The 13431-nt window shown below is 42.6% G+C and overlaps 2 protein-coding genes across 7 annotated transcripts in view; one reads left to right on the top strand and one right to left on the bottom strand.

The window, feature by feature from the left end:
* Positions 1-8665, bottom strand: part of LOC137376222 (limbin-like) — a 211705-nt gene extending 203040 nt beyond the window's left edge. For 3 of the 4 annotated variants that reach the window (XM_068044349.1, XM_068044367.1, XM_068044375.1), the window contains exons 1-3: positions 8041-8665; positions 7623-7713; positions 1675-1835 (exon numbers count right to left, since the gene is read on the bottom strand). In XM_068044349.1, the coding sequence (XP_067900450.1) occupies positions 1675-1835; positions 7623-7713; positions 8041-8352 (564 nt within the window). In that variant the 5' untranslated portion in view covers positions 8353-8665. The remainder of the gene's footprint in view (positions 1-1674; positions 1836-7622; positions 7714-8040) is intronic. The other variant, XM_068044359.1, reaches the window with a different exon arrangement.
* Positions 8666-8915: 250 nt separating this feature from the next.
* Positions 8916-13431, top strand: part of LOC137376201 (evC complex member EVC-like) — a 42615-nt gene continuing 38099 nt past the window's right edge. For all 3 annotated transcript variants that reach the window (XR_010976149.1, XM_068044313.1, XM_068044303.1), the window contains exons 1-2: positions 8916-9493; positions 9662-9784. Coding sequence is in view for 2 of the 3 variants with exons in the window: in XM_068044313.1 (XP_067900414.1) it covers positions 9308-9493; positions 9662-9784 (309 nt within the window). In the remaining variant the exon portion in view is untranslated. The remainder of the gene's footprint in view (positions 9494-9661; positions 9785-13431) is intronic.

Raw genomic sequence — 13431 nt, 5'->3', positions numbered from 1 at the left:
AGTTATCATAATTGAGAAAATTGACATTCAACAAATATAAAATTACACATTCAGGGCCAGTGAGGCTGTTTCACAGTAATTATAAACGTACCACACCTCATTCAACAAGGTGTAACTTTTTAAAGATTTTTTATTGCGAGAATAAGATGGTAAGAGTGGATGTTCTCATTAGTTCAATTGATTTCCTTGGATTACAGACTGGGGGGACCTCAACAGTACACCCTCTGGAGAAGCATAGAATCACTGACAGCAAGATCTAGATTTTCGCGTTATTCTGCGCATATGCGGATTCCCGAAGTTGATGTCTGGTTCAGTGGAGTAATTACACTGAATGCCAACAGTTCTGTCATCACTACAACGCAAATTCCAGGTCATTGTTTCTTTAAAAAGATGCTGTTTGTCCTCTGATTGCTTTGAAAGTTTTACTGAGTAACTGAACTACCTAGACCAGACTTAGCCCAGGTTTAACCCTGTTCAGTGCTGTGTTAGTTAATGGCAGGGCTCTACATTAGTCTAAGCACCTGTGCTAGAGAAAGGAAAACTCAGGCAACCTGCCAAGCATAGCAAAATAAAGAGAAATGAACAAATGTTAAATGAATGATCTTGCATTTAAATGGCACCTTTCAAGAACTCAGGACATCCCAAAGTGCTTTACAGTTAATTAATTACTTTAGAAATGTAAGCACTGTTGTGATGTAGGGAATCACAAAAGCCAATTTGCACACAGCAAGGTCCTACAAATAGCAGTGAGATAATGACCAAATAATCTGCTTTAGTAATCTGGGTTGAGGGATGAATGTTGGCCGGGACAATGGGAGAATGCAATTTCTCCTTTTCAAAATAATGCCACAGAATCTACTTCATCCACCAGAAAGGGGTATGTGTGACCTTGATTTAAAGTCTTGTCCAAAAGGCAGCATCTCCAACAGTGCTCCCTCAGTACTGCATTGAAGTATCAGTCTAGAATAATCATCAATAGCTGCATAACTGCTTTAGGTTTTATCTGATAAAAAAAGTCTCTAATAAAGTAAAACAAATTGACTTAATACATTTAAGCAGAAATCTGCAAAGAGTGAGTACGGATGCCAGGTGAAGTAAGACCAGAGATGATTCCAATCCCTCCCCACCTTACACAACTGCCAGACTCTCACAAGTAAAAGTGAGAACATTTTTAAGAACAAAAAAAGCTGGGAGTGAAAAATTTGCAGCCCTTCTGATGCACTTCCTATTGTAATTCCAGAGGGAGAGTGCTGGAAAAGCAACAAATGAGGCGAGGACCTCTGTCTGCCAGGGGCAGGTCTAAAGTCAGTTTCCTGAGGTCTTTGTTGGGGGCAGTGTGCCAGGTGTACCCGGGCAGCAAAAGGGGTGGGACCGAGATAGAGCCTCAGATCATGATTGTGCTCTGTATGTTCAAAGAAAAAGGCATTTTTCCCCCCCAACTAGTTATTTCAATGCAGCCCTCTTATATAGATTCTTTTCAGGGGATAGTGACCAAGCATCGCCCCAGAACCAGCAACCTTTGCTGCAATTTGCAAGCTGTTTGATAAGGCAAGCGTCCTAGATGTAGTGCCAGTGTAAAGACCACTCACGAGTGATATAAAAATTAAGAGCCCTCTTCTGAGGGCTGAACATTGGTGGATGTTTGATCCATTGATGTAACATTGCTGTACTGACCTTTGGTGGGGAATGTGACAATTCCCCTTTTATTAATGTCTCAATTGGTTTGGTCCATGACACAAGTGAGAAGAACACTGATTGGCTCCACATGCTGCCCGAGGCTGCTGAAGTCAGAGGATGGTACTGGTGTTGCAGTGGCATGATTTTTAACTCTGTAACTGAACAAATAGATAACTGTAGATGCAACATGCAGCAATAACTCCCTCCAACACTAGACTTAGACGGAGTATTGGTCAATCAATAATTGAATTTGACAATGTGTAAGTACATTCAATTGATTTGCTATTGAGCAAGTTCTTCCAGTTCGATTGTAGCCATGCACATTTGGTTCTGCGCCATTAGAGGACACAGAATGGACATCCATACAGCAGCGTTTTCATTTCAGAGGCAATGAAGATGCTGAACTCAGGAATTGAGTGTCTAGCTCATTAAAAGGAAACGGAACCCATATAATACTCATAGCGATAGGGATTATGTCATTTAATTGTTTATAAAATGGAACTTTTTTAAAAAATGTTTTTTTTTAGATCTAGCATTGTTTCATTCTAATAGCACTACAACTGAAACCGGATTTTCCCTTGCACAGCTCTAGGACTCAGTGTTATCATAACTCAAACAGATCAGTACCGAAGCAGGACAATCGGCAGGCAGCTTGCTCACAAAGGTGATTTAAATTTTTGGTTGTTGCATCGCAGCTTACTTGAAGGGAATCTAGGGAAGACCTGGGTCTATGGACCAGTTAGTCTAACATGCTAGGTATGTGTGTTCATCAACTTTTCTCCTCTGCAAAAACAATATGGTGGACACAGACCACAGGAACTCGTCTCTGGTAGGAAATAGCATTCCTTATTCTTAACTTACCTGCTGATCTCTGCCCCCACCTACCCTCATTTTACTCAGTGCCTCCCAACAACGCCCCCCCCCGCTCCCAACCACTTGTTATGCTCAGTCTTAACATGGGATCTCTTCTTCACATTTCCAAATCTGGTGAAGGGTTTATAACTCAAATCTTAACAGGTTTTTTTGTCTTTACAGGTGCGACTAGACTGGATATCAGTTTCCCACTATTTGTTTTTATAACAGCATTTTCAAGTTTATTTTCCTTTTTATTCATTATTGAGCTGAAAGCAATCTTAATATAGAGATGAACCCAAGGAAACATGTTTGGTACCTCTAGCTGGATCTTTTTTTTCATTCTTTTTATCGAAACCTTAAAGCATATTTTCAGCAATTGAATGTAATGACAACTATTTCCCTTTATGCACAGATAAAGCATTAATGTTACTCTAAAATTAGTTCATGTGCACAGAAATTCTTAGATTGGAATCTTACACCATGATCATGCAAATACCTCTGCCACGGTGTTCCATCTTAGTATAGTACAATCATGGCAACGAGTACTTAAATCAATATGAAGAGAATGATTTGTTCTTCTTTATTTCCAAGCATTTCTGTCATAATTACAGTGCATGTGACAGAGTACTAAGGTTACTTCTTAAATCTAGTTCTATTCTGCTCACTATTACAAACCTATATTTAAGTTTAAACAGCACCTCCTGGACAGGCACAGTCTTAGAACAACAAATTATTGCCTGTTATATAATATTGAGAATAAGAGTGGATGGAGGACCAAGCACAGTAATCAAATCAAGACGCTAGAATGATAATCTCAGTTAATAATCGATGTCTTGCTTCTTTTTGCATAGAGAATGGATTGGTGTTATTTTTATTTGTGGGGGATATAGTATTTTCCAGATGGTTACACAGGGGCAATTCACATCAATTCATCATCTACTTTAAACAATGGTTGTCAGATTTCTGTGAAAGCCATTCTGCTCATTGCACGCTATGTTTTTTTTCTGCTCTCTCACTCTCTCCAACTGTTTAATCAACAACTGCATTTACATCCTCAAAAGAAAAGAATGTCTCAGAGTGTCAATGCATGAAAAGGAAGTGCTAGAATTCAGTTTTAAAATGAACTCCAATTTCCCATTTATGGAGTATATGTGCCTAAAACAGATTCAATTTTAAAGTTAATTATGTGCAAGTAAACAAAAGATACTTCACAGTAAGAGCTTGGAGTCAAATGTGTTTAAATATTAGTACAAGGTACCATTGTTTCTGAAGTTTGTCAGTCTAAAAAAACTGCTCATCTCTATATCTGCATTGGTCTGACTGCATATTTTCTAGCTGTCTGTGCTTGTTTTTGCTTCAGTCTATCTCTAGTCCATGTCTACATCAAGCTCTAAGTCTATTAACAGGTTTGAATTTTACCCTTTTTTAAAAAAACACTGAGGTTCTACCAAAATCCAATTAATAGTTCCTGTGCAGTATATGAGACAAAATAACATAATAAAGAGCAACACAGCACGTTTAAAACATAGGTGTTCTAACTACATTAGTTGAGTGGATTGTTTTAAAAACATATGCTTCTAACTGTATGTCAGACATGTGGGGCAGTATTTTATGCTCTCCTCCGTGGTGAGTTCGGGGGGTGGGGGGGATTAAGTCCGTGGCAGAAAGGCCTGTGGACTGCCTTCCCTCCCCACCTCTAATTAAGGCCATTAAGGGGCAATTAATGCCCAATTAAGGACCTCTTCCCACATGGGGTTGCTTGTGGTCTCCCAGGCAGGGCGGGGGAGGGGATCTCTCATTCGAAGGCACAGTGCCTGATTGAGGAACCTGGCATTGGGAAGGATGGGGGGGGCCCACAAAGAGCCACCACCCCCCACACCCGTCTCCCCTGCGACTGCAACCTGCGAAACCCCTCCCGCCATCACTTACTTCTGGCCTGGGTCACACCACGATCCTGGGCCTCTAGTGAGTGTTGTTCTGGCAGCAGCCATCATCTCCCCGGTGGCCCTGCCAAGCAAAAGAGATGATGGCCTCTGACTGGCCTGCAGCTCTTGGCAGGCTGGACTTCCCGTCCCCAGGGTCCTGATCTTGGGAAAGGAGCCCCCCACCGCACCCCTCCGGTGGCCTCTCCAGTACCTGACTGGCTTGTGATATGGCAGGCCTTCCCCAAAGGAGGCAATGCAGATCTCTCACTGGCTCTCTTGCCAGCAGCCAAGACCCCTATCGCCTCCATAAAATTCCCACCTGTGAATTTGCAAAGGAACCAAAATGAGAAACATAAATTAAAGTGGTCTGCGAATTGAAGCATTGTTGGTTCTGTATACCCCATGATGCAAATAATTATGTGCATTAGAACCAGGTCAGTCATTGTGGCCCAGTAGTGGAAGACTTTAATTTGACAGTAGTCCACGAGACCCTGGGGAGTTTTTGGTCTATGATGCTGTTGAAACAGATTCAACACATTAAAGTGTCATTCACAACTAATATATCATGTTCCTGCTGTCTATTCCAAAATGAAGTTTAGTGTACTGATGGGACCGAGTTCGGACTTGCGCTAAGAGAATACTAATGCTGAATTCATTTTGAGATTCAGCTGAACTTGGTACCTGCTTTTAAATTATGCATAAGCTGGCTACAAAACAGAAAAAAAAGAATAGGGGTTAAAGATTGACAAATGGTGGGAAGTGGTATTACAAACAATGAATGCTGGGATCACTGTTATTCACATTTGGATAACAATTAACAATCTGGACTTGGGAATCAGAAAACACATTTTCAAAATGTGCAGATAACACCAAATTGGGAGGTGTAGTTTATACAGAACATACTGTGAGAAAATACAGGAAGATATTAATAAATTTGCAGAATGCCCCTGTAATTGACAAATCAGCTTCAATATAGATAAGGGTGAGATAATACATTTTGGTTGGAAAAATAAGGAGCCAGATACTCGTTGGGAAAAATGGTCTAAATGGGATACTCTGACAGAAGGATCTGGGGGTACAGATACCAAGCCACTAAAAGTAGTGGTGCTTCTGGTATGACCTCCTTTTTCCTCAACCGAGGATTCCCCCCCACTGTTGTTGACAGGGCCCTCAACCGTGTCCGGCCCATTTCCCGTACCTCTGCCCTCAACCCTTCCCCTCCCCATCAGCCTCCATATCCAAAGGATCATCCTCTGCCATTTCCGCCACCTCCAGCATGATGCCACTACCAAACGCATCTTCCCCTCCCTTCCCGTCAGCATTCCGAAGGGATCGTTCCCTCCACGACACCCTGGTCCACTCCTCCATTATCCCCACCACCTCGTCCCCATCCCATGGCACCTTCCCCTGCAATCGCAGGAGGTGTAATACCTGCCCATTTACCTCCTCTCTCCTCACTATCCCAGGCCCCAAACATTCCTTTCAGGTGAAGCAGCGATTTACTTGTATTTCTTTCAATGTAATATACAGTATTCGCTGCTCACATTGTGGTCTCCTCTACATTGGGGAGACCAAGCGCAGACTGGGTGACCGTTTTGTGGAACACCTCCGCTCGGTCCGCAATAGGACCCTGAGCTTCCGGTTGCTTGCCATTTCAACACTCCCCCCTGCTCTCATGCTCACATCTCTGTCCTGGGATTGCTGCAGTGTTCCAGTGAACATCAACGCAAGCTCGAGGAACAGCATCTCATCTACCGATTAGGCACACTACAGCCTGTCGGACTGAACTTTGAGTTCAATAATTTCAGAGCATGACAGCCCCCCATTTTACTTTCATTTTTAGTTGTTTTTTCATTTTTCTTCTTTTTTTCTTTTTTACATTTTTCACAAACTTTTTTTTGCATTTATTTCATTTCATCTTAGTTTGTTCAGTTTGCTTACCCACTGTTTTTTTTCAGGTTTGCACTTGCTGCTGTTCAATATTCAGTCCGTTAACACCTCTTCTGTACTAATGCTTTGTCTTTCAACACACTATTAACATATTGTTTGCCTTTGCTCCATGACCTTTTGGTCAGCTATGTGGCCTTGTCCAATCTACACCTTCTCCTTTGTTATTTCTTGCCCCACCCCCACCTCACTTGCTTATATTCTGTGACATTTCTAATATTTGTCAGTTCCGAAGAAGGGTCACTGACCCGAAACGTTAACTCTGCTTCTCTTTCCACAGATGCTGCCAGACGTGCTGAGTGGTTCCAGCATTTCTTGTTTTTGTTATACTAAAAGTAGTGATGCAGGTTACCAAAGCTATCAAAAAACAAAGCATTGGGATAAGAGGGATGGAATTAAAAAGCAGATAAGCTATGTTAAACTTATATAGAACCTTGGTTAGACCACACTTGGAGTACTGTGCATAATTCTGGTCTCCATATTATAAAAAGGATATAGGCAGAGGAGAAGGTACAAGAAAGATTTACTAGAATGATACCAGAACTGAGAGGTTATACCCATCAGTAACAATTGAACAGGCTGGAAGTCTTTCCTTTAGAAAAGAGGGGACTGAGGGGTGACCTGATAGAGGTCTTCAAGATGAAAGAGTTTGATAGGGTAAACGTAGAGAAGATGTTTCCACTTATAGATGAGACCAGAACTCGAGGCTATAAATATAAGATGGCTACTGAATTCAAGAGGAACTTCTTTATCCAGAGAGTAGTTAGAATGTAGAACATGCTACCACAGAGAATATGAGATGAATAATATAAATGCATTTGAGGGAAGCTAGGTAGCACCTAAAAGAGAAAGGAATAGAAGGATATGTCGATGGAGTTAGAATAGGGGTGGGAGGAGACTCATGTGGAGCATAAACATCAACATTGACCTGTGCTTGTTTCTATGCTGTAAATATTTGTAATACTCTGACTGAATACCAATGTCATGCTATAATGATGCTTAATCTTGTGTTTACAATTTGTGAGGGTGGATTACATCCTTTACATTAAAGAATTCTTTATTTTATTCCAGAGCCACAGATTGCATCTGCTGATATGTCTGCTGTTCTTGGCAAAAAAAATCACATCACAATTAGAATTAAATTACAATTATGTACAAGGCGAATTAATAAATTAGTAACATGAAGTGCGGAAGCACAAGGATTACAGCTCCACATACCTGAATGTGTGTACGCAGCATAATAAAATGCGAAACCTGATGAATTTGCCATCAATCTGAGCTGTAGTGGTGAGCCCTGATCTTCCAAACACTTCAAAATTAAAAGTAGAAATATATTATTAGAGTGTGCTTTCCAAATGCATAAAGTTATTGGATAAAAATTAAAGCCAATCAAATAGCCCCGACCATAGTGGACTGAAATGTACCAACTGTGGGTCAGAAAGGCAACACAAACATTTTAGCCCGTCTCAAATAACGTCGGTGGATGTAATGATGAAACCAGGAAGTGTTACAGAGTATGAATCTTACTATTCAACTTTGGAATAAAAGTTGTTCAAGTGTTTAAAGAATTAATGTGTGTGTAAAACTATCAAGATTGTAATATAGGACACTTCAATGTTCTAATATCTGCACTCACATATGTAACGGCATCGCCACCTTTCACCAAGAAATTTTGATTCTGCCGCAAAACAGCTGCCGTGTGGTCAATGTCAGCGACTGGCAAATCCAGATGTTTCCTGTACCCATATCCAAGGGCTCCGTTCTGCTGCTGCAGCAAACCGAGTGAACTTGTCGGACCTCGAAATTCCTTTCCAATTCTAGTTCTCAGGTGCGACATCGGTGACAACAACTTGAAATTCATCAGGGGCTGCATCGTACTTGCCATTTCTCGACTATGCACATTGTGAGTGAATGCAGTAAACAGGAGTAGAGAGATGCTGAATTTCATGATACTGAGACCAGTGGGTACATGCACAGAGAGAACCCTGGGCAATGCACATAGCACAAACAGCTAGAGAGTTTCCCCAAACAGGAGGCAACTCGCTGTCTGATTAACAGATCACAATGGTGACTGAAGCATCGCCTGGTATACATTGGGAATGAAGATGTTGGCTCAGAACAGACTTGCACATTAGACAAAGAGTCTGCACTCGGGAGATTCCTGCTCCTGTATGAAGAAGGCCTGTCATTGCCCTCCCCGAGTCCTGGCACTGTTAAGTCACACACAACAAACTCACAACCCACACCAACGCTGCCATTGACCAAGTCCCAGGGCGGGGGAACGTCGCCCCGCCCTTCCCCCACGCGAATAGGCCGGATTGACACAAGGCTGATTCTGATTGGTCAATGCCACCGCTTTCTGTGTGGTTGAATAAACTGTCAATCCCGAACCTGTGGGCGCTGCCGGGACATGTCGTCCAACAGTCCCAAATTCCCGGCGCCTTTCTATTGGATAAAAGCCGAAAGGAACTACAATTCCCATCGTCCACTGCTGCGTGGAGCAGCGATGAAAGTTTGGAGAAACTTTTCGCAGAGTTGGGGAATTTTCCTTTGTGGACATGAATCAAATGCATTTTCCCCATTTTTTTTAGGGAGGAGGTGGCAAGGATTTGGGTTCAAATGAGCTTTCGAATTGGGGAATAATTAAATTCTCCTCATAACATTCCTGTTTGGAATGAGGTTGCCAGGAGCGAGGGAAAAAAAACAAGACCACCCAGGAGGATCTTTTACGTTGGGCGAATTTAAAAGCTAAGTGATGCGATGGGCGGTAGGAACCCGGTGAAGGGGAAAATATCGTCCTTACAAAACATGAAACGTTGCTTTCGAAAATATTTCACTTCATTCTTGTCACAATGGCAGAGTTTCTGAAAGTTTGGAATGAAGAGCTTCCTTTAGCTATTTGAATGGCTGTGAATAGCAGTCATGGACTAACCTCTTGTTCTATACGAGTTGTGTTGAGTGTCGCTTCCATTGAGCTGCAGGTTAACCCCGGCTTACTGGCGGCCGCCGTGGTACTGGGGTTTTTACTGGGAATCGCTGGCGGAGTCCTTCTCTACATATTTGTGCTAGAATCAGCCTTACAGAGGAAGGTAAAAGGGACCTCACTGCTCTGATTGATAATTCCCCCTTTCAAAACGGCGAGGATATATATATATATAATCATGAAATGTATCTCTTTCACGATCAAAAAAAAAGATGTAGGAGGCGAGGTTTGCATTTTGATACAAGTCTTAGTTTACATTTATGTCTCTTTTCAGGAAAATTGTTCAAACGGAGTTGATGATGATTTCGAATCTGAAGAGTCGGACCAGAGTTACAAAAGCCAGGAGGCAGGAGTTGAGGAAAGAGGAGCTGAACGTGGCGCATCCCCTTTTCACCAAGTGGGTCGTTACTTTTTTTTGTTTTGTCCTTTGTGCTCCCTGAGGGGGATTCCGTTGTTTTGCACGAGCAATGTGACCATCTTACTGTAATTCTGTCCAGTGGGGGTGGGGGTGGGGGTCAGCAACCTTAATAACAAGAGCCATTATTAAAATTGTCATATACTTCACTCAGTGTTAATAGTAGTGACACCTAGAGATACAGCTTCAGCTTAGCAGCAGAATAATACACTGCAAATGACATAATATAATGTAAGGGTGAGGGCTTGCACCAGTACCCTAAAGTGCCTCCAGAGTCGGATGCCTCGTTCAAGCGAGCGATCTTTACTTACGAGCATGCAAGTAGAAGTCCTACTCTCAAATTATTGTAAGCATTCTGCTGGTACATTGTTCCAGTAGTCATTTTATACAATTTTACAGGAGGTTTATGTGGTAAACTGTTTTTTAATTAAATTATCTCCCATCTATTGCCTTCCCTGATCTCATCCTGCCTTGGTTTTATTATTCACCTCATCAACCTCTTTGATTACCCTATTCATAGGATTCAGATGTCTCTCTCCTGAGCTCATTACCTTCCAATTAGGTATTCATATAATTCGGGTGTCCAGCAGGCAAGCTTTCTCAAGTTACAGGGACCTAAATTACACCAAGTATCCCATGGTTCCCTATGCCAGTCTCCCCTACAGATGCCCCCCCCCCCCCCCCCCCCCTTTTTGACCCTTGGCCAGCACCTGGCCCAAGGTAGCCATTACCCAAGGATCCTCTGCCCGTCAAATAATCTGGGGATCCTACCGGTTTCGATGAGCTTCAGATCCTTCCCAGCATCCTCTTACGACCTCACCTGTGTCCTAGTGACCAGGCTTAGTCTGGGATTGATACTTTGTATTATGCTACATAAAATTACAGCAATTTTAGTCAAGTCTGCACTACTCCAGGGGTACACCACTTCAGTCCCTACTTTTGTCCCTTGGCCACTAGCAAGATGGCCAACTAACGCTAAGTGCCCCTTGCTCCATCGCTGTTGGCCAGACAGGTGGTTAGTTTTGCATGGTTACATTTTCTAGATTATGTCTGACATATCAATTTAGGTGCCAAGATGCAACATTCAACCATAGGTCCGATAGCAATTGGCAACTGCACCGCTACCAATACATGGGAACCAGGTCTAATCCAGGGGTGAAACGTCCACCCTAATACCCCAGTCCCAAACCACCTCCCACCACGATGCATCCTCCAGTTTGGCTTCCACATCGTCTCCCAGTTGCTTGACCTCCTGTTGGATTCGGTGATACTGCTTCATTGTTGTCCGGGCCGCTTCCCTCACCTTCAGTAGTTCCAGCAGTCTAGGGATTCACTTTCCCTCAGGAAGCAGGTATCTCAATAAATCCTCCGTTAGATCATCGGTTATGTTCATCCACTCCCTACGGGGAGGCCACATGTGAGTTATCACTGAATGTCCGATTGTTGTTGAGGCCCGGGGGTGGAAGCAGAAACTCGAGTTGATCACTAGGCGGTGGATGTTACCGTACTGGTATTGAGATTTGCTGGTGGTCATGCAGTATTCCCCTTCTCCACGATGTGCCACCTGTGTCGGTTCATGGCAGGCACTGGAAATTTCAAGCGTACAGTTTAGGGTGGTTTTAAAACCATACACAGCTCTCGTCCCTATCCCTATAGGATGTGGACAGACAACATTATTCCCTACACCCAGCCAGTGAGATCCCGCAAGGAGGGAATCTTTCTGGGTTGTGTATATGGGTATGAGGTAGTACTTTGGCCAATTGCTATCTCCCATGATCCCTGTATTCTCTACCCTGAGAAGGGGTTGGATGCCCCTGGTTCTTTCATGCTTTGCTAGCATGTTGATTAAATTCAGATCTAACTTAAAATTCCATTTAAACATTGCTTTGCTCAATATGATTTTAGAAGTCAGCAAGCTCATTATAGCTAACAGCTGTAATTCATTAATAAATACTGACTGGCTCTACACAATTATTCTAGCAATTCAATTTTTTTAATTAAAAGTTCAATTGAATCAGTGAATCTGGCTGTGCAGCTCAGTCACGAAGCTAGCCAATGTGCTCATGTACACTTAATGGAGTCTAACAACCTCTCTCGTTCAGGATATAAATAATGAACAGATTACCCAAAATGGGACTCTGCAGTCAACATTCACATTGGTTAGACAACTTAATAACAAATAACTTGAATAGAACTTAATTCAACAAGTAACTGCATACAGATATAACAGGGGTTATAAAGTTAGACCGACAGTGGATTGTACTGATGCTAGATTTATGCATGACCGCTTTAAGTATAAAGGGTACCTTCGTTGCCGAGCTTTGCAACTTCAGGCACTGTTGTGCCCCATTCCCAACTGCCCTGAGCTACTGCTGAGGCAGACCAGTTTATTAACCATGACATTTAACATTCCACACGCAATTGGCATCACCCAAGTTCATATAGAACAGGCCTTGTTGGGTCCCCCAGTCAACCAACTTGGTTCCTTCTGCACTCTTGGTTGCCAGACATATCAGCAGTACTGCAGTTTTCATGTTCCTATACAGAGAGAACATAGCAGCCACCGGTTAGTCCTTATTATTCTTTGCGTTTCCATACTCCTTGATCTGTGTCTAGTGTTTCCACTGGCCTTTCCCTTCAACATCCACACATACAAGTATTGCTGGTCTTCAGGACCTTGTAAGGTCCTTGCCAGTGAGATGCTAAGCCTGGTTTTGCAAGTAGGACCCTAACAATCTATTGATCCCCTACTCTTGGCAACTTTTCCCTGTCCTTTAGAATAACTTCCAAATTCTGATGTTCCCGACTTAACCACATTCGAATTCTGTCTTCTTTTAACTTGCTGCAAAAGTTTGAAAGGTTAAACCTGGGTTTCTGCTGGACTTTTACAATGCTGTGGACTTATCTTTATATTTGGTAACAAACTGGAGCTTCATCCCCAGTTTCCAGTAGTTTGTGCCAGTATGTCTTAGTTTTAAAATCGCAAATTTAAGCACACAAATGTCATGCGCCTGAATAAAATAAAACACACACAGACACACAGAAAAGAGTAGCACGTGCATTTAAAGGAAGGGAAACAGAAATAAATCAGTTACATCAACGATCCCAATTCTCCTTTCTTCAAATGTCTTGCAACAACTATAATTAGAAACTAAAGGAAAAAGAAACTCTCACAAAGCAGACAAGCTCCAAGAGGTTATGCAGGAGCCTTTCACAGTTATTCTTTGAGTATTCTGAACAAGCTGATATGTGTGGCCTTTTCTGAGGCCCATAGCCCTAGTTACCCAAGTCTTCATTTCATTCCAGATGCCTGGAACCATTCTCCCTTCCTCTGGTAGGGCTGAGTAAATCCCTGAGCTTAATGCATGGTCTATCCTGGTCTCGCACTCTGACTGCAAAACCTGGTAGGCAGCCTTAACGTCGTCTCGCTCCTGCTCGGCTTCACTACACCTCTGCTTCAACAGTCTCTCGACTGCCTCCCTCTTTTTCTTTCGCTTGATACATCTGCACAATATACCTTCAGGAACTCCACTTTCCCAGCGCACTGACCTGTCTCTTCTATATGTCTGGGTTGTTCCTCCTCTTGTTTATCCCTTTCTGTAATTGACTCTTTGTCCTGTCAACTATGG

Source organism: Heterodontus francisci, chromosome 1 (genome assembly GCF_036365525.1).
Source record: "Heterodontus francisci isolate sHetFra1 chromosome 1, sHetFra1.hap1, whole genome shotgun sequence".
Classification (NCBI taxonomy): domain Eukaryota; kingdom Metazoa; phylum Chordata; class Chondrichthyes; order Heterodontiformes; family Heterodontidae; genus Heterodontus; species Heterodontus francisci.
The sequence above is the reverse complement of the archived record's forward strand: the minus strand, read 5'-3'. Positions and strand labels throughout refer to the sequence as shown.